Source organism: Nyctereutes procyonoides, unplaced genomic scaffold (genome assembly GCF_905146905.1).
Source record: "Nyctereutes procyonoides isolate TBG_1078 unplaced genomic scaffold, NYPRO_anot_genome, whole genome shotgun sequence".
Lineage (NCBI taxonomy): Eukaryota > Metazoa > Chordata > Mammalia > Carnivora > Canidae > Nyctereutes > Nyctereutes procyonoides.
In genome coordinates this window covers 67,939,494-67,961,626 of record NW_026575051.1, presented here as the reverse complement: position 1 = coordinate 67,961,626, position 22,133 = coordinate 67,939,494, and the positions used below count along the sequence as shown (strand labels likewise).

At 35.0% G+C, this 22,133-nt stretch overlaps 1 protein-coding gene across 1 annotated transcript in view; it reads left to right on the top strand.

Moving 5' to 3' along the window:
- REV3L (REV3 like, DNA directed polymerase zeta catalytic subunit) overlaps positions 1 to 22,133 on the top strand; it is a 178,899-nt gene that overhangs the window by 70,796 nt on the left and 85,970 nt on the right. Inside the window, 7 exon segments of the mRNA XM_055330511.1 lie at positions 1,935 to 2,031; positions 6,607 to 6,701; positions 7,267 to 7,371; positions 8,412 to 8,496; positions 8,582 to 8,730; positions 17,740 to 17,859; positions 21,434 to 21,671. Coding sequence (XP_055186486.1) covers positions 1,935 to 2,031; positions 6,607 to 6,701; positions 7,267 to 7,371; positions 8,412 to 8,496; positions 8,582 to 8,730; positions 17,740 to 17,859; positions 21,434 to 21,671 — 889 coding nt within the window.

The window sequence follows — 22,133 nt, the reverse complement described above, 5'->3', positions numbered from 1 at the left end:
GCAGGTTCTCCACAAAGCAGGGAGCTCCATGCAGAGCTAGATCCCAGGACTCTGGGATCATGACCTGAGTCAAAGGCAGACACTTAACTGACTGAGCCACTCAGACGCCCCGTGAATTACTTTAATATTTTATTTTGTCATGTTTCTCAGAGATATTAGGTAAATTGATGGTTAACTTTTTATGGTAAATTAATATATATTACATATATATACACACACATAATTTAAGGTTTTTATTTTATAAGACAAGTTAATATACATAATGTCTTCTGAAAATGGAGTACATTCAAAAGTGAAAAAGATTTAGAAATTTTAATATTCTATATCCATATTACAGTTTTTTTTTCTGTATTTCAGTTATATGATCAGATGTCAGATGAAAAAGGTGCTTATATACTATAGCTGTTAAGGTGAAGTATATAAAGTAAATATTTTGAGGACCACAGAGGTATTTTATATTACATTTTTTACCATCTGTAGTTGAAAAATTATATACATATACATACACAGACGCATACATATTTTAATTAGGGAGTTTTCATGTTCTTTAAGGAAATATACTAAAATGCATAAAAAGGTAAAATGTGAATTTTTTATAATATCAATAATTTTCAGTAAATTTGTATAGATTTTTTCATGTGAATTTATTAGAAAATAAATTTGTAGTAATTTACAAGTTACAAAGTAATGTCCTATTAATGCTCTAGCCACCTAACAGCAAAGTCTAAAAACTTATAAAGGTATGTAAAATTAGTTACATTACTACATGTTTTGGCATGTGTTTTGTTGAAATAACAAAGATGATCATACCTGATCTCAGTCTTAATTACACTATTTTGTGATCAAGCTAACCAAATAAGAAAATAAAAGTACTAGGGCACCTGGGTGGTTCATTTGGTTGAGCATCCGACTCTTAATCTCAGCTCAGGTTTTAATCTCAGGGTCGTGAGTTCAGGCCCCATGATGGGCTCCACACTGGGCATGGTGCCTACTTAAAACAACAACAAAAAAGCTTTAGATTTAGGGGCACCTGGGTAGCTTAGTGGTTGACCATCTGCCTTTGGTTAGGTGATGAAACTGGGGTCCTGGGATTTAGTCCTGCATCAGACTCTTTGTGGGGAGCCTGCTTCTCCCTCTGCCTAGGTCTGCCTCTCTCTCTCTGTCTCTCATGAATAAATAAATTTTGAAAATCTTTTTTAAAAACGTATTAAATTTAGCTGGAGAAGGTTACAAATTTAATATCTTTCTTAATGTTAGGATTCTTTCAATGCTACTCATTTAAGCTTTCTCTTAGAATTTAAATTCCCATAAGAGATCCCAGAAAAGTTGTTAATATAGAGACTACTTTAAAGTATGACCCCAGGACTCAGTTCCTGAAACCTAGACAACTAAGCCAACATGCATAGTCCATTCAGCTACTGCTAGTCAAATTGTATTTGCATTTGCCCCAGGTTTCCACTCACTGTTAATTGCCATCACTTCTGGAATGTGTTGCATTTTTTTTTTTCAGGGATTAATGTTAAAGTATATTTTGAATCTTACCTGGAGTTGGATTTCCACTAGAATTTTAGATGAGACTCCTACAGGATACTCTAGGAATTTAAAGTCCATAAAAATTCTTAATTTTTCATTATTTTCAAACTGAGATTTTAATCATACCTACCACAGTAGCACAACTTAAATGTGTTATACTTTTATTCTAATATGTAAGTATTGTAGCTGTTTGTCACATCCATATTACAGATACTTTTCTCCTTTCTTAGTTTGGGACCATTATTCTTAGCTGTGCATATATATTCCTGTGTGTGTGTGTGTATGAATTTTAAGGGCACAGCTTTAGGAACTAGTTACATGGGTTATATATTATTTTAGTTAAAGGGTAATTATATGCAAGTTAAAATAGAACTTATCCTCTTTTACCTTTCTATTCTTAGGTAATCAGTTGCATACAACTGGATCTTGCAAGGATCAGCTACCAGGAAATTCTCTTACTGGTACCTTATTTCGGTGGGAAGAAGATGAAATACCAAGGTTAGTTAATGTTGTAAAAGAAAAAAAAACTATTTTACATATATACTACTGTATTCAGAAATTAATGGTTACTGTAATTTAATTTTAACCTTATATTTGTTCTTTTAATCTATGTCAGAAAAGCAAATCTCAACATCAGTATGCCACATGGAATCACAAATTTTAAAAACAGACCTTGAAAATAGGGTGAAAATAGAACTAGTTATTACCTAATTAATAAAAGTAATTTGGGTATAAATTTTTATACTTCTCTCCAACATTTGTCTTCATGATGCATTATTGATATCCTAGAACTCATCAAAATCACATAGTAAAATAGTAATTTAAATGTAAATAGCAAATATTTTTAATAAAAATAACCCCAAAATTTCTAAATATTTTTATGGCAAAAAGTATGTTGACATACTCTGTATAAATAATGTAGTTTGTGATTTCTTTTGACCAAGTGTATTACTATTAAACTTTCTGGGGGAGGTAACATATTCCAAATGTTTAGATTTCCCTAACATAAACAGATATATAATTACTATGTATCTATATTAATAATAACAGTTTTATACATAGAATTCAGAAAGGTTTATCTTTTACACCACAAAGTTTTGCCCAAGCTTTCTTGATCATTTTATTTATCTGTTGGGTATTGGCAGGGTCATTGTAGCTTTCCTCTTTTCACATATGTCACCTGATGCTTTTTTAAGTAGGTAATTTTCATGAACAGTGCAAGGTAGAAAAAATGTTTAGTTAAATGATTTCTTTTTATTTCATAATAAAAGTGTGAATGTAAAAAAAAGTGTAGTAATCAATTGAAGATAAACTATCATAAAAATATTAAAGTTTATGTTGTTTAAGATCCTAATATGTACTTCACGGGATTTCCACGTTTTAGAATTACTTTTGTGTGTGTGTGTGTGTGTGTGTGTGTGTGTGTTTTAGAATTGAGTTTTTAATACCTAAAGTTAAGAAAGAATCTCACTAATTAATGTTAGAAATACATTGTTTTATGACAGAAATACTGTACCAGAATAAAATTCAAGGACTTCAAAGTGATCTGCACAGTGACTCGCCTTAGCTCTTGATTGACCTTAACAAGTACCAGGACTTTTTTGATAAACATGAATACACATGTACACATGCATACATGTGTACCTCTTGGTTCCTTCTCAGATACAGCAGAATTGTTTTTAATCATGTTGAAGTGGTATTGAGTTTAGACAGTATTATTTACCACATCAAATTCAAATTCTAATCAATCCAAAGCAAAGTGACCAAGAAGCTACTTGCTGCCTTCATTTTTTTATGTCTGTGAGAAGTTCCTCTATCTCTCTGAAATTTGAGTAGATCAACTTGATCCAAGGATTTTACCTATTCACTAGAGCCCTTAGTTTTCAAAGGTCTATATTTAATAACTTATGTTTTGCTTGATCAGATTAAGACTAGAGTTTATTAACATTTGAAATCCTTTTATAAGCAAACACCTTTCTAGTTAGGTCATAGTAAAGCTTCACTTGTTAGAAGTAAGTAAGTTTGCATTTTAGAATGTTTTAGGGGAGCTTATTTTAGTATTCTTAACTGACAAATTATGAACAAAGATATGAGTAGGCAAACTAGTGAAATTAGACAAGGTACTTGAAGTTAGAATTTATTTTTTTTTAAGATTTTTATTTATTTAATCATAGAGACACAGAGAGAGAAAGAGAGAGGCAGAGACACAGGCAGAGAGAGAAGCAGGCTCCATGCAGGGAGCCCGACATGGGACTCGATCCCGGGTCTCCAGGATCACACCCCAGGCTGCAGGCAGCACTAAACCGCTGCGCGACGGGCTGCCCGAAGCTAGAATTTATAAATAGAAGATGGTGGGACGCCTGGTGGCCCAGCGGTTGAACATCTGCCTTTGGCTCAGGGCGTGATCCCATAGTCCCGGGATCCAGTCCCACATCGGGCTCCTTGCATGGAGCCTGCTTCTCTCTCTGCCTGTGTCTCTGCCTCTCTCTATGTTTCTCATGGATAAATAAATAAAATCTATGAATGAATGATAGCTATATATTTTTGTCTCAGATTATCCCACATTTTTGTATTTTGGGGATACTTACATTGTAATAAACATGAGAATCTATTGTTTCACCAAGTGCAAATAACATAATGTAAAAAAATTTTGCCATGAATTAGTACTCTTAGATTTTGTTAGTTTCATTTCTGTCCGCAGTGCTGCTAGCACTTTCTTGCTGGGTACCTTTTTTTTTTTTTTTTTAAGAAAGAGATGTTTTATATTCCTTCACAAACATTATTGAAAGGACCATGTAGCAAAGTCATAGGAGATGAGAGTGCTGAGTTAGCAGTTCTACTAACCCAACTTGTTAACTCATTGTAAATTACCACATACTGTGGACCTTCAAGATCCTTCGCCAGAATGTTGAATCCATAAAAGTCAAGTGTACTGCAGTAATTTCAACCCTGGGTGCCCATCATTTGATCTGAAGAGACTTTTTAAATTATAGGTGTCCGAGCTCCACCCTCAGTGATTCTAAATAGTGTGTCTGTTTTGTTAAGCTAAAAACAGAAAGGTTCAGAGAGGCACAATGTCTAGTTACTGTCATATTGCTTATCTACTTTTCATGACTATAATGAATAGTTTACATGTTTTGCTGACTCAAAATTTTTACTTACAATTTTTCTATCTACTGGAAACAAATTTTTAATTGTAAAAACTACTTCCTTTCCCTAGGAACATTTCCTTTTCTGAATGTCTAAAGTAGTTTTGTAATAAGGATAAAAAATAGTTGTTAATTATTATTATGAGATTGCATTTTTTGATGCTATTGTTTCCCTCCTTTATCACAAATATACTAATCTTGGGGATGCCTGGGTGGCTCAGCAGTTGAGCATCTGCCTTGGGTTCAGGGCGTGGTCCCACATCAGGCTCCCTGTGGGGAACCTGCTTCTCCCTCTGCCTGTGTCTGCCTCTCTCTGTGTCTCTCATAAATAAATACATAAAATCTAAAAAAAAAAAAAAAAGGCAACAAATATACTAATCCTGGAAAACTCACCCTTCAAATTTGCACTATAATTCTTGCAAAAATTGTGAAACTTTTCAGTATAAGGAGAAAACTATTGACCAAAAAAACTATCTACTATTTCAGTTCATGGCAAAACTGCTTTTATTATTTATTATGAATTAAACAGACAAGCTACATTGATAATTATTTTTTCTGAAAGTAAAAGGGATATATTGTGATACGTTGGCTACTATGTCCCTTCCATATCAATGGTAAAAAGATATATGTGTCTATTTTGTATCTACATGTATATGTACATACATACAGTGATTTTTCCTTAGGGAGAGACAGTGGAAAATTAGATTTTGCTAATATGTTTCTCTTAAAAGAAAAATCTTTCAACTAAAAATGTTAATGAAATCCATCATCACCCACTTTCTGGTAAAAGTTTTCCAATTCATTTGGGATCTGTATTTGTAGGAGATCTAAATTTTGGAATGAGCAAACTGGTATCCATATTAGATATTGTACATTCATTCTCTCAAATGGATGGTTTCCTAATCTTTTTTGCAGCTCTGATGAAAAAAAAAAAAGCTATTGAGAAAAGAGCATTGGTGGGGAACAGCCCTCTGTAGTTGTCATAAGAATTAATGGCCTAATGGTACCACTTTTCTTAGCTATGATCCCACTGTTGAACTCATGTTATTTCTTAGCTCTATAGTTAGAGACTTTTAAAGCGTTCCTCAGCTCAGCAGTAATTGAGGGCGGGGATAACAGTATCATTTGCCCGCTTTTTATTTATTTATTTATTTTTTTTAAGACTTATTTATTTATTCATGAGAGACACAGAGACAGAGAGACAGAGACACAGGCAGAGGGAGAAGCAGGCTCCATGCAGGGAGCCCAACGTGGGACTCGATCCTGGGTCTCCAGGATCACACCCTGGGTGGAAGGCAGACGCTCAACCACTGAGCCATCCAGGCGTCCCTGCCCACTTTTTAGTATGCTCACTTTCCCTTACCTCTTGTTGCATATTCCATCCTCATTTTTTACATTCATGATTGCTGAGAAAGATGCCTCTGGGCAAGTGATTACAAAGGTATATGGTTTCTATATCCCTCTGTGGTCTCTCTGTTATCTGATCCCACTCAACCCTAGATATGACCCACATGCTAAAACATTATACATTCCTTGTGTATAAAATATAATGAACCAAAATATATAAAATATACTGGAAAAGGATCTCAATAGAATTGTCAGTACAACAGGTTTCGTATTTTTCTCTTCCTGTTTTTTATTTTTTTATATGTATATGCACAGTATCAATTGTGTCATGAATAATTGTGACTTACTATGATATCATTGAACATGAAAAAATAAGAAAAATCTTCAAAAAATTTGCTTTTACATGATTAAGATACATACACATATAAATATTGTGACTCTATTTATTTATATTTTAAGTAATTACTATCCAACGTGGAGTTTGAATTCACGGTCTGAAGATTAAGAGTTGCATGCTTTACCGACTAAGCTACCCAGGTGTCCTGATTTTATATTTTTTGATATCTTCTTAATACAGCTCTTTAATACTGGAAGGTGTTGAACCTCAGAGTACATGTGAATTAGAAGTGGATGCCGTAGCTGCTGATATCTTAAATCGGCTGGATATTGAAGGTATATACATAGTTATTAATATGTGTTTTTATTTTTAAAATTTAATGACCGAAGTAGAGTGGAGAAAATAGGGAAGAAAACATTAGTAGAGAAGTAACATGTTCTATATAGCAGGAAGATGCAAAATGTTACAAAGATTTCTTCTGTACCTCTGATGAGATGGTCATTTTTTCATTAATATTTTTATTCATGTCAATATGTTAGCATAGACATGAGCCTAAAGTAAATGTGACACTGAATACATTAGCCATCCTAAGAGAATTTAATATACTCTGCCTTTTAATTTTTTAATTTTCAGGTTATATACTAGGGAGGGGACTCTAAAGTGTGTTGGCTGTCATCAGATGTTTGAATCTTATTTGCTGGGTTTTGGGGAGCCAGTAGGAAGAAAACTGAAAAAGGAATAATGTAATAATGTAGGTTGGGAGTGTTTGGTCATTTTATTACACAAAGCAGGTAATTGTTTGGTTTTTTAAGGCAGTATTTATTTTTTTTTAAGTTTGAATTTTTTTTTTTTGAGAAAGTATTTTTCACTTTGACTCTTGACATATTGTTTTGATTATAGCTCAAATTGGTGGGAACCCTGGACTGCAGGCCATATGGGAAGATGAAAAGCAACGGCGAAGAAACCGAAATGAAACCTCTCAAATTAACCAACCTGAATCACAAGGTATCAACCTAATAGTACTCTGGTGATTTTTTTTTTTTTTTTTTACACTAGATACTCTAATGGAAAAGTTTTAAGCCATTGAGTTTTTATCTTGACATTAAATTTTACTTTTCAAATTGCCTTTAAGTGTTCTAGTTTATTTCCTATTGTCATTGCTCTGAACTGTAATTCTTTACCTCCAAAGTGTCACTGATTGTTCTCTCCCTTCACCCACATGCCCCATTCCCATAGAAATTAGCATCTTCGTTATCCTTCATTTTCACCTTGCCTTGTCTCTTGCTCACTTCTTTGCTCCTTTTTTTCCCTAGTATGTTCTAGCCTTTTGTATTTCCAAATGAGCTAGAATACTCACAGAGAAGATATGAGTCCCAACTTAGAAAAACTATATTTTGTTCATTAAGCTTTGAAAACGTAACCCATGGAATACTGCCCGTAAGCTATTTTCTGAGCATGTCATATAAACTCTAATTTTGATCATCTTGTACAGCTCTGAAGAAAATACTCTATGTATTATTAAATTCTGCTACATTCAAAAAAATCTTGAGGGCTTAAATGCTGTGAATACAATAAAAAGTTTTAAATAAAAGTAAAAGAATCAAAGACATAATTCAGAAGGTAAATATATTTGAAAGTCCAATTAAAATTTTTATTATGTGTTAGACATTAAAAATGCTGTATAAATTTTGAATGCCTTCTAAAATAGAAATGTCTTATAAGGGGAGAATTTCTAGGTTCAGAGTGTATGAGTGTATGATACATTTATAGGTAGAGAACAGTGTTTTTGTTTTAGGAATAGGTTATAATTATAGAACTTAATCTTGAGCTGACTTTAAGTACTTAATTTCATAGCTTCATAGCTTTCATAGCTTTCATAACAACCATTTCTCCCTTAATTTTATAATAGGCTACTTTTAGGTAGTATTGTATGTGTCAAGAGAAAGATAGGAAATTGTTACCATTTTAAAAGCTACTCTAAGAGAAAGGAAAATACTTCGTTCATTTGTCATCTGCATTTTTTAATGCACTTTCAAAATTCAAAGATCGCAGGTTTGTGCCAGCAACAGAAAGTGAAAAAAATTTTCAGAAGAGACTTCAGGAAATTCTCAAACAGAATGATTTCTCTGTGTAAGTGGTTATTTATTATATCTCAGAACTAATTTTATTGCTTTGTAATGTAGTTTGTTATAAAGGATATGTTTTAATTAAGCAGAACATTATCAGGATCAGTGGACTACAGCGATGGATCTCAGGAGTTCTCCGCTGAGTTAACACTGCACTCTGAAGTTCTGTCTCCTGATATTCTTCAGTGTACACCGGCTAATATGGTAGAAGTCCACAAAGATACGGAGTTGAGCAAAGGTAAGGTTATCAAGTATACAGAGAAAAATAGACATCTGTATACCTAGCACTGAGATATTAGTATTTGGTCGAGTTAGTTAGGTTTCTTCCATTCCTTTACCTTTTCTTCATTTCTAGAAGTAAACACTATTCTGAAGTTGGCGTAAATTGTTATGATACATGATTCTATATTTTCTTATGTATGTGTGTCATTATATATACTGTTATTTTAGTTTTTTTTTTTAAGATTTTATTTATTCATGAGAGACACAGAGAGAGGCAGAGACATAGGCAGAGGGAGAAGTAGGCTTGCTGCGGGTAGCTGGATATGGGACTCATCCCAGGACCCTGGGGATCACGCCCTGAGCCAAAGGCAGATGCTCAACTGCTGAGCCGCCCATATGTCCCTATTCTAGGTTTTAAATTTTACATAAATGGTATCCTTAAATGGTAAGTTAAGCAACTTGCTTTTTTCATTCAGCCTTTTAAAAATAATTAAATCGAGGAGGCACCTGGGTGTCTCAGTCAGTTAAGCATTCAACTCTTGATCTCAGTTCAGGTCTTAATCTCTAGGTATGAGTTCAAGCTCCATGTTGGAGCCTATTTAACAAAAATAATAATAGAATTTAATTAATTTAGGTATAATTTGTATAACATAAGTGCACTCATTTTAAGTGTACAATTCAGTGATTTCATAAGTTTAGAGTTATGCAGACATCCCCATAATTCAATTTTAGAACATTTCCTTCACCTCAGAAGATTCCTGTGTCTATTTGCAATCACATCAGTTCCCACCTCCAACCCTGAGTAAACAGTTATCCACTTTCTTGTCTTCCAAGATTTGCTTTTTCTAAGGAGAGATCATCACCAATACCAAGGAAATACAATTTTAAAAACTTACTATGATCAGCTATATGCCAATAAATTAGGCAATATAGAAGAAATGGACGCATTTCTGGAAAACCACAAGCTACCAAAACTGGAACAGGAAGAAATAGAAAACCTGAACAGGCCGATAACCAGGGAGGAAATTGAAGCAGTCCTCAAAGCCTCCCAAGACACAAAAGTCCAGGGCCAAATGGCTTCCCAGGGGAATTCTATCAAACATTTAAAGAAGAAACAATACCTATTCTACTAAAGCTGTTCCAAACGATAGAAAGAGATGGAATACTTCCAAACTCATTCTATGAGGCCAGCATCACCTTAATTCCAAAACCAAAGACCCCACCAAAAAGGAGAATTATAGACCAATATCCCTGACGAACACAGATGCAAAAATCCTCAGCAAGATATTGGCCAATAGGTCCAACAGTACATTAAGAAGATTATTCACCATGACCAAGTGGTATTTATCCCCGGGATGCAAGGCTGGTTCAACATTCGTTAAAGCAATCAATGTGATAGATCACATCAACAAGAGAAAAAACAAGAACCATATGATCCTCTCAATAGATGCAGAGAGAGCATTTGACAAAATACAGCATCCATTCCTGATCAAAACTCTTGAGAGTGTAGGGATAGAGGAAACATTCCTCAGCATCTTAAAAGCCATCTATGAAAAGCCCACAGCAAATATCATTCTCAATGGGGAAACACTGGGAACCTTTCCCCGAAGATCAGGAACACAACAGGAATGTCCACTCTCACCACCGCTATTCAACATAGTACTAGAAGTTCCTAGCCTCAGCAATCAGGCAACAAAAAGAAATAAAAGGAATTCAAATTGGCAAAGAAGGAGTCAAACTCTCCCTCTTTGCAGATGACATGATACTGTACATAGAAAACCCAAAAGCCTCCACCCCAAGATTGCTAGAACTCATACAGCAGTTCGGCAATGTGGCAGGATACAAAATCAGTGCCCAGAAATCTGGCATTTCTATACACTAACAATGAGACTGAAGAAAGAGAAATTAAGAAGTCAATCCCATTTACAATTGTACCCAAAAGCATAAGATACCTAGGAATAAACCTAACCAAAGAGGTAAAGGATCTATACCCTAAAAACTACAGAACACTTCTAAAAGAAATTGAGGAAGACACAGAGATGGAAAAATATTCCATGCTCATAGATTGGAAGAATTAATATTGTGAAAATGTCAATGCTACCCAGGGCAATTTACACATTTAATGCAATCCCTATCAAAATACCATGGACTTTCTTCAGAGAGTTGGAGGAATATTCCATCTGAAGATTTGTGTGGAATCAGAAAAGACCCCAAATAGCCAGGGGAATATTAAAAAAGAAAACCAGAGCTGGGGGCATCACAATGCCAGATTTCAGGTTGTACTACAAAGGTGTGGTCATCAAGACTGTGGTACTGGCACAAAAACAGACACATAGATCAATGGAACAGAATGGAGAATCCAGAAGTGGACCCTCAACTTTATGGTCCACTAATATTCAACAAAGCAGGAAAGACTATCCACTGGAAAAAAGACAGTCTCTTCAATAAATGGTGCTGGGAAAATTGAATACCACGCGCAGAAGAAAATTGAAACTAGACTATTCTCTTACACCAGAAACAAAAATAAACTCAAAATGGATGAAAGCTCTTAATGTGAGACAAGAATCCATCAGAATCCTAGAGGAGAACACAGGCAACACCCTTTTTGAATTTGGCCACAGCAACTTCTTGCAAGATACATCCATAAAGGCAAGGGAAACAAAAGCAAAAATGAATTATTGGGACTTCATCAAGATAAAAAGCTTCTGCACAGCAAAAAAAAACAGTCAACAAAACTAAAAGACAACCTACAGAATGGGAGAAGATATTTGCAAATGACCCATCAGATAAAGGATCCAAGATCTATAAAGAACTTATTAGACTCAACAGCAAAGAAACAAACGATCCAATCATGAAATGGGCAAAAGACATGAACAGAAATGTCACAGAGGAAGACATAGACATGGCCAACAAGCACATGAGAAAATGCTCCGTGTCACTGGCCATCAGGGAAATACAAATCAAAACCACAATGAGATCCCATGTCACCCCAGTGAGAATGGGGAAAATTAACAAGGGAGAAAACAACAAATGTTGGAGAGAATGTGAGGAGAGGGGAACCCTCTTGCACTGTTGGTGGGAATGTGAACTGGTGCAGCCACTCTGGAAAACTGTGTGGAGGTTCCTCAAAGAGTTAAAATTGATCTGCCCTATGACCCAGCAATTGCACTGCTGGGGATTTACCCCAAAGATTCAGATGCAGTGAAACGCCAGGACACCTGCACCCCGATGTTTATAGCAGCAATGTCCACAGTTGCCACGCTGTGGAAGGAGCCTCGGTGTCCTTTGAAGGATGAATGGATAAAGAAGATTTGGCATATGTATACAATGGAATATTCCTCGGCCATTAGAAACGACAAATACCCACCATTTGCTTTGACGTGGATGGAACTGGAGGGTATTATGCTGAGTGAAATGTCAGTCAGAGAAGGACAGACATTATATGGTCTCATTCATTTGGGGAACATAAAAATTAGTGAAGGGGAATAAAGGGGAAAAGAGAGAAAATGAGTGAAAATATCAGTGGGGTGACAAAACGTCAGAGACACCTCTAACTCTGGGAAATGAAAAAGGGGTAGTGGAACGGGAGGTGGGCGGGGGGTTGGGGTGACTGGGTGTGATGGGCACTGGGGGAGCACTTGGTGGGATGAGCTCTAGGTGTTATGCTATATGTTGGCAAATTGAACTCCAATAAAAAAATAATTATAAAAAGGAAAAAAGATTTGCTTTTTTTAGATAAACATATAAATGAAATTACACAATATATGATCTTTTATGTCTTCTTTCATTTAGTGTTATATTTCAGGTTTATCCATATTGTAGTATCTATCAATATTTCATTTGCTTTTATTTTATTACCAGACAGTATTGCCTTGTGTGGATATTACCATATTTTGTTAATTTGTTCATCAGTTAATGGATATTTAAGCTGTTTCACTTTTTTGGCTCTTAAACATAATGCTGCTGTGAACACTTATATGTAAGTCTTTGTGTGGATGTATATTTTCATTTTTCTTTGAGAGACATCAAGAGTGGAATTGCAGGTCATTTGGTAAACTTGTACTTAACTTCTGTTTTCCAAGGTTACCACCAGCAGTGTGTGAAGGTTTCAGTGACCCTGCATCCTCACTAACACTTGTTACTTGTCTTTTTTATATAGCCATCCTCATGCATGTGAAATGCCATCTCCTTATGGCTTTAATTATCATTTCCCTCATTACTAATGGTGTTGAGTATCTTTTATGTTAACATAACTTCGAAATCTGTCCTTGTTCATACATGTTTCTAGTTCCCTCATTTTAGCTGCTGATTAGTGTTCTTTTGTAGAACTAAACATGTTTAGCTGCTTTCTACAACTATTAGATAGCTTCCACTTTTGCACTGTTATTAATAATGTTATTTCTGTCATCTTATGGCCAGTTTCTCTATAGAAAATGTATAGAAGTGTAACTTGCGAGGTATTAACGGTGTAGGTACTCTCCCTAGATAGTATCTGTTCTCACAGGGTCTCTGTAATGTAGTTAGCTTATACACTATTGGTAAATAAAAGAATGATGAAAGTTTTACTCCAAAGTCACATCGTTTCATATGCAATTTTTTAGGCAAGTGGAACCAGAATAGCAGGAGTAGAATTACAGCTTTCAGCAGGAATGAAAAAGCCTCCTTTACCATATAGCTTTAGCAGCAGAGGCTCTTCTGACTATATTAAACTACAATTCAAAATGAGCATCTACATCCAGGGCTTCCTTCCTCCCTAGAAGTTGCATCCCAGCATTGTGCCATCTCTGACTCATGGCAGATTGCACCTGAGGTTTCTAGGTGCATTGCTCACCTCACTGGCAACCTACTGGCTCAGAGTTCTACTTGCATTTGCTTTGTCTTAGCATCTGCCAGCCCCATTCTAATCAAAATGTATCCAGCATTTCCATGTTATTATTTCCTGTGCATTTTAATATCCACTATGACAGTCTCTAGCCACACTGGCCTCTTGCTTGACTGATCAGTTATCTCCTCAGGTGCCAATTACTGATTTTATTAGTGTTCTGGTTACAAAGTTGCATAAGTTTTGCTTTAACCTTTTTTCCTATATAAATCCTGTTATTTTTAGAGCTCCATTTTTCAGGTTTTGAAGTATGTTAATAATAAAAATAACACTTTATAGTAGTAATACCATATAATAAAATTGCTCTGTAAAATGATAATATCTAAGTTTATATTCCCATAGTGTACTAGATTATATTTCCCCTATATCCTCAACAGCATTTGATAATATCAGATGTAAAAGTCTTTTGCTATTCTGATTCTTTGAAATGGTATCTCCTTAGTTTAATTTGTATTTCCTGATTACTAATAAGTTTGAGCATTTGTATTTTGTTATCTGAGAATTGCTTATTCATGTTCTTGGCTCATTTTCTGATGGGTCCTTCCCTATAGTGATATAGTGCAAGTTTTTATCCCTATAGCTTATGTGTGCTTACAATTTGGTTTTTCACATTTAGGTCGTAATGCTTATATGAAATTTTACTTGTATATGAAATAAGGATCTAATTATATTTAATTTTTTAAGGAAGGGAGTGGGGAGGGACAGTGGGAGGAAAGAGAAAATTTTAAGCAGACTTCCTGCCCAGCATGGAGCCCAACTTGGGCTTGATATCATGGCTTGAGCTGAAATCAAGAGTCAGACACTTGGGATCCCTGGGTGGCTCAGCAGTTTGGCGCCTGCCTTTGGCCCAGGGCGTGATCCTGGAGACCCGGGATCGAGTCCCACGTCAGGCTCCCGGCATGGAGCCTGCTTCTCCCTCCTCTTGTGTCTCTGCCTCTTTCTCTCTATCACAAATAAAAATAAATAAATCTTTAAAAAAAAAAAAAGAGTCAGACACTTAACCAACAGAGCCACTCGGGCACTGCATATTTTACTAACTAGCTAGTAGTGCAGCATATTTACTACAAAAAAATTTTTTCCACTGCATTCTTCTACCTCAGTTATGTTCCCCTATATGTCAATATCATATTTTTGTAATTACTGTTGATTTATAAGTATTGATATATATCAGGGACAGATCTTACCTTGTTCAACTACAAAATTGTCTTGTCTACCCTTGATCTTTTAAAGAAGCTCTGCTATATTAATTTTAGGACCAGATTGCTCATTTCTGGGAAGAATCCTGTTCAGGTTTTATTGGGAATTTACTGAATTTATAGATTGATTTAAGAACATTTTTTTAATCTTTAATAAAGCCAGATCATCTCATCTATGAACATGATGTGTTTCTCATTTTACTTGGTCTTCTTTCATATCTTTCAATAGAGTTTTGCCATTTTCTTTGTAAAATGTGATCTTAGATATACTCCAGGTGCCTTGTAATTGTTGCAATTACAAGTTTATCTTTCAAAAATTACATCTAATTGATGGTATTTAGGAACTTCACTGACCTTTGCATATCAGTCTTATATACAGGAACTTTTATTAGCACTAATAGTTTGTCTTTTCTGTTGGATTTTTTTGTGTATAGAGTCATCATCTGTAAATAACTGTATTTCTTCTCTTCCCATCTTCATACTCTAAAAAAAAAAAAAACTTAAGGTACTGCTTAAGAACTCAGATAATGGTCTTTTTTCCTGGCTGAAGGAAGTGCTTCTATATTTCACCATTACATATGAAATTTACTACAGGGTGTTGATAGACAACTTTAATTAGGTTAATATATTTCCTATTTCTTGCTTACTATGAAATTTAGTTTTTTAAAAGGCATGAAGGGATATTCAGTTAAATTTTACTAGGTATTCTTTTCTGGATTTATTGAAATGATTGCATCTTTTTCCTTTTACTCTGATAATGTAGTTACATTAAAATTATTTTTTTATTTCCTAAACTATCTGTGCACTCCTGAAATAAACCTTGCTTTGTCACAATGTGATATTTTTAAATCATTGCTATATCTACTTTGTTTGGAATTTATTCTCAGCCATACTTTGCCCCATTAAATGAGTTATGGAGTTTTCTATTTGAATCCTTCAAGAATTTTAATAATGTATAGAACCGTCAAATCACCACATTGTACACATGAAACTAATATACTGTATGTCAACTGTACTCCCCCCCCAAAAAAAAACCCTAGAATTTATAGATTTGTATAATCTATTTCTTGGAGATTTGATGTATCTCATCTATAAAAACATCCAGACTATAAATAGTTTCTTTTAGGTGAATTTTGTGTTAGGGAACGGAAAATAGGGGGGATTTTAAACTACTAATTGGATTTCCATTACTGTTGCAGGTCTACTCAAGATTTCTATTTTCATTCATTCATTCATTCATTCATTCATTCATTTGAGAGAGAGTGTGTGCCTGAGCAAGGGCATGGGTGAAGGAAGGGGTAGAGGAAGGGGGGAAAGAATCTCAAGCAAACTCCGCTCGTTAATTGTGAAGCCCGAGCAGGGTCCAGTCTCACAACCCTGAGAGGACCACCCAAGCCAAAACCAAGAGTTGGTCACCTAGCCTACTGAGCCATTCAGGCACCCCTCAAGATTTCTGTTTGTTTGAATTAGGTTTTATATCTATTTTCCTTAAGAAATTACCCATTTTATCTGATTTTTCCATGTTTTTTTATGTCAAGTTGTTCATAGTTTAACATCTTTCTTTTATTTTTGGTACTTCCCCTTTTATTTCTAACATTATTTATGCCTTCTATTTTGTTTTGATCATTCCTGACAAGCTTGTCTACTTTATTACTAGTTTCTCAGAACCAGCTCTTGTTTTTACGGATTTTTTCCGTTGTCTTTTGTTTGAGGATGAGCTGTTTTTCCTCAGGTTTTGTTTGTTTATTCTTTTGTTTTGATTAAATGCTCTTTATTAGCCCAATATGTCCTAAAATGTGTTAAGAATACTTCTTCCTGGAGGTTTTCATTCTTTTAAAAACCATTGAAAGCACCTAGTTCTTTAAAAGTCTGGAATATCAGGATCCCCGGGTGGCGCAGCAGTTTGGCGCCTGCCTTTGGCCCAGGGCGCGATCCTGGAGACCCAGGATCGAATCCCACGTCGGGTTCCCGGTGCATGGAGTCTGCTTCTCCCTCTGCCTGTGTCTCTGCGCCTCTCTCTCTCTCTCTCTCTCTCTCTCTCTCTCTCTCACTATCATAAATAAAAATTAAAAAAAAAGATTTAAAAGTCTGGAATATCAGAAGCAGAAAAAATAGAACTGTTTTCCAATTAGCTCTAACTGACTTCCATTTCCTGCTATGGAGTTTTATTTCCTGTTTGCCTTTTGCCTCTCCTTTCACTAGATTATAAGACTCATTTTATCTATTCTTAAAATTATTTAATCCAGCTATTCAAATTAGACTTAGAAAAATCATATGTTGTAAGACAAATTTTTAGATCATGAGTTGAAAGCCGAGAAATTTAAAATTAATTTGTCATTTTTAAACCATAGAGAATAAAGAATTGTACTACTCTTTTCCTTTTATATATTTTAATGTGCGATAATTTTAATCTGAGTAATTTAACTATACAAACTAGGTAGGACCAAAGAGGCTAAAAAGATTATAAAATATGTAGTGATTTGCAGATTGGGAGGCTTGGAGGATTTTTAAAGTTTTTTTAAAGATGTATTTATTTGAGAGCGAGTACACGCCCGTGAATGTGAGCAAGAGGAGGGGGGGAGGGCTAGAAAGTCTTAAGTAGACTCCTCACTGAGCACAGAGCAATGCAGGTCTCCTCACAACCCTGAGATCATAACCTGAGCTGAAACCAAGAGTCAGAAACTTAACAGACTGTATCACCCCGGTGCCTTTGGTTGGTTGGTTGGTTGGTTGGTTGGTTGGTTTTTTAAATTACTCCAAGTGACTGTTTAGATATTCCTGTGGCTTTTACTAAGTTTTATTATGTTCTTATTTAATATATATCACTAACACTTGAAGATTTTAAATAGGTTTGTATTGTCATGCTTCCTAATTTACACAAATCTAAATAATAAATTTTAAATTTAAGTGATTGCTTTAATGTTTCTGTATTCTTTGTCTTCTTAAGGTCACGCTGTGTACAAAGTGGAGGAAGCTCTCATTAATGAAGAAGCAATTTTGAACCTCATGGAAAATAGTCAGACTTTTCAGCCTTTGACCCAAAGACTGAGTGAGTCACCTGTTTTCCGTAAGTAACAATTCTACCATAAATTTTCAGTATATTCTAATCAATGAAAGTATGTTATGTGAGGCAGTATTTTTCCTTTGGTTTGAAGAGGCTAGTGTTACATGTTCAATAAATCCTTACTGTAAGTATAAAATAAAGCCTTGAATTAAATGAAGTAGCTTTGTTTTTTGTTTTCTACACAGTTTTTTCTAAAAAACATTTGTGAAAGAAAATAATCCCTCCCCCCCCCCTTTTTTTTTTTAAACTTTGGTTGGACGAAAATCCTATTGCTTTAGGGGGAAATGCATTTGTTTTGACTTAAAATTCTCCAAAGTTGAGTATATTAAATACCATAATTCTTTCTTGGTGAGTATCAGAAATTTCCCTGGACAATCTTTTTATGCCATTAATTTTTGGCTAATGTAGACCATGACAGTTATTTCTGCATGTCTTTACGTTTCCCTAAATGCATTTTCATTAGCACCGTAAGGCATTTACTAGATTTCATTTCATTAATATAATCTACATTATTGACATCTTTTTCAGAAATTTATTTAAAATTTCATTGCAAAAAGTGAGATGTCATTGAATTTCATGTCTCTTGTTTTGCTTGTTTTAATGATTTTGTTTTTTTTTGTAAACTATTTCTTCATTTTTATTGTATCAAATGAGAGAGAGTATCAAATGTGTTCTTAGCTTTCTACAGTGTCGTCTCTGTTATCTTCATTTTCACTTGAATGGAAAACAAATTGACTAGGAACAATACCAAAATTATTGTATACAGTCCTATATTAAGAACATTTGAGGAATCCCTGGGTGACTCAGTGGTTTAGCACCTGCCTTCCGCCCAGGGCATGATCCTGGAGTCCCGGGATAGAGTCCTGCATCAAGCTTCCTGCTTGGAGCCTGTTTCTCCCTCTGCCTGTGTCTCTGCCCCCCTCCCCTCTGTCTCTCTCTGTCTCTCATGAATAAATAAATAACATCTTTAAAAAAAAAAAAAATTGAGACCAGAGTAGAAAAGTTTTTTCCTTTATAAATGAATGGCAAATGCAGAAAGCAATGATCCAAAGAAAAAATAAGCAACTGAAAGAAAATGAAGGACATTTGACAAATGACAGAGAAAATAAATGAATTGAAAAAAAGGCTGAGAGAAACATATCCTTATTTCATTACATTAGGCAAATAGAATGTATCATCAGTAGATAAATTCCACGTTGCCTAAGGTTGCAAAAGTGCAATCTCAGTGTCAAAGAACTGAGAGTCAAATATCTATAATTCATTTGTTAATATTAATCTTAAGATTTTATTTATTCATGAGAGACACAGAGAGAGAGAGGCCAGAGACACAGGCAGAGGGAGAAGCAGGCTCCCGAAGGGAGCCCGATGTGGGACTCGATCCCAGGACCTCGGGATCACGCCCTTGGCCGAAGGCAGCCGCTCAACTGCTGAACCACCCAGGCGTCCCTGCTAATATTAATCTTATTTTAAGAATAAAATAGGAGGGCAGCCCCAGTGGCTCAGCGGTTTGGCGCCACCTTCAGCCCAGGGCGTGATCCTGGAGACCCAGGATCGAATCCCACATTGGGCTCCCTGCATGGGGCCTGCTTCTCCCTCTGCCTGTGTCTCTGCCTCTCTCTCTCTCTCTCTCTCTCTGTCTCTCATGAATAAATAAATAAAATATTTTTAAAAAGAATAAAATAGGAAAAATGAACTGCAGTTTTAGGTTTAAGAAGAGCTCTTTGCCAAAATGGCTCTTTTAAGCAAATATCTTTATTTTTGCCTTATATTTGGTAGCATAATATAAGCAGTTTCTTTAATGTCAATGAGGAAAACCTGAAAACGTGTATTAGCTTTAAAAAAAAACCTCTATCTTCATGGTCTTTTTTTTTTTTTTAAAGGTTTATTTATTATTTTAGAGAGAGTGTGTGCACAGGGGGAAAGGAGCAAAGGGAGAGGAAGATAGAGAATCTCAAGCAGACTCCTTGCAGAGCGTGAAGCCCAGTGTGGGGCTTGATCTCCCTACTCCTAGATCATGACCTGAGCTGAAACTAAGAGTAGGATGTTTAACTGACTGAGATCCCCAGGCACAACCCCCCATCTTTTTTTAATAATACCTTTTATTGAGATATTTCACATACCAGAAAATTTACCTTCTAATGTGTACAGTTTAGTGACTTTTTTTAAAAGGTATTTATTTATATGTTTGTTTATTTATTTGAGAGAGAGAGAAAGAATGAGCACAAGCAGAGGGAGAACAGAGAGGCAGAGAGGGAGAATGTTAAGCAGACTCCCTGCTGAGCAGGGAGCCTGATGCAGGGCTCAATCCCAGGACCCTGAAATCATGACCTGAGCCAAAGGCAGAGACTTAACTGACCGAGCCACCCAGGCACTCCCAGTACATTGATTTTTATCATGTTGACAGAGTTTTGCAACCATTACCACTGTCTAATTCCAGGACATTTTTATCACCCTAAAAAGCAATCCCATAGCCATTAGCAGTCGCTCCTCATTCTTCTCTCCTCTCAGCTCTTGGTAACCACTGATCTATTCTCTTTTTTACTGGATTTACCTATTTAGGTCATTTCATATAATTGGAATAATATAACCTTTTGTTTGTGGCTTCTTTCACTTAGCATAATGTTTTCAAGTTTCATCCAAGTTGTAGCATGTATCAGTACTTCATTGCTTTTCACCACTGAATAATATTCCATCATATGGATATACCATAGTTCATTTATCCATTCTTCAGATGATGGATATGTGAGTTGTTTACACTTTTTTGGCAATTACAAATGATGTTGCTGTAATTATTCATGTATAGATTTTTATGTGGACATGTTTTTAGCTATCTTGGCTATATACCAAGAGTAGAATTGCTCTATCATACGGTAACTATGTTTAACATTTTAACAAACCATCAAACTTTTTTCCAAAGCTGCTGTACCATTTTAAGTCTGACCAGCAATGTAGGAATGTTCCAGTGTCTTCCATTTTGTTGTCAATACTTAATACTTGTCTTTGATTTGGCAAGTGTAGTGCATATGAAGTAGCATTTCATTGTAGTCTTCAAGGTTTTTTAAGTAAAGCCCTCTTGTGTTTTTCAACCATAGGTTTCATTTAGCCATCCTGCAAGCTAAATAAAACTTAAGTGACCATAAAGTGTTCATATGTATTGTTTTTAAGGCACTTCTTCCTTAGCATTAATTCATATATTTATCATGTATTTTAATTTTGTTTTGAACACTGTTGACCCTATTTAGTTTAGTGCCTCCTCAAGCTTAATTGTGCAGTAAGAACTTGGACAGCTTATTAAAATGCATGTTCCTGGGTCCTAATTTGGAAATTCTGATTCAAGAGATAGAGGATGGGTTCTGGGAATCTTCCTTTTAACAAGGACACAAAACCCTCTTAATGCAGAGTCCAAGGATGATCACACTTTGATAAAAGAGCTACATCAACACAAAAGTCTTTACAATAGCTGTATTCTTTCAGTATGTGCTAGGATCTGTTAATTTTTTTTTTGTTTTGTAATTGATCTGAATTGTTGTATTATTTAGAAAAGTTATGTGTTAGTGATGCTTCACTTGTTTTATAGTGGACAGTAGTCCTGATGAGGCTCTGGTACGTCTTCTTGCTGGTTTGGAAAATGATGGATATCAGGGGGGAAGAAATAGGATGCCATCACCATGTCATTTCTTTGGAAACACTAAAAATCCCCAAAATAGTGATGATGAAGAAAATGAACCACAGATTGAAAAAGAAGAAATGGAGCTTAGTTTGGTGATGTCTCAGAGATGGGACAGCAATATTGAAGAACCTTGTGCCAAAAAGAGGTAACTTTTTAGCTATTTCAGTTACTTTAATCATTTCCTGCTGTAATTATCACTGCTCTTTAATTAGAAATTATTTTTACTATTATTCATAATATAAATACCTTGTAAACTAAATTGTCTTCTTTTAAATCCCTTTAAAGTAGTGCTTTGTTTTTCATATGGCATTAAACTTCATATTCTAAGCAAAATAAGATTTTGCTACACTTAAAAATATTAAATCTAGGTGTTTTTTTTTCAAGTTTTATTAAAAGATTAAACTAAAGTGGGTTTTTTTTCAAGTTTTATTGAGATGTAATTGACTTACATCACTTTATGAGTTTCAGTTGTACAGCATAAAGATTTGACTTCACATACATTATGAAATCATGACCACAAAGAAGTTAACATTCATCATTTCATATAGATAAAATAAAAGAAATGGAGAGAAAAAAGGGAAAAAAATTCTGCTTGTAATGAGAACTC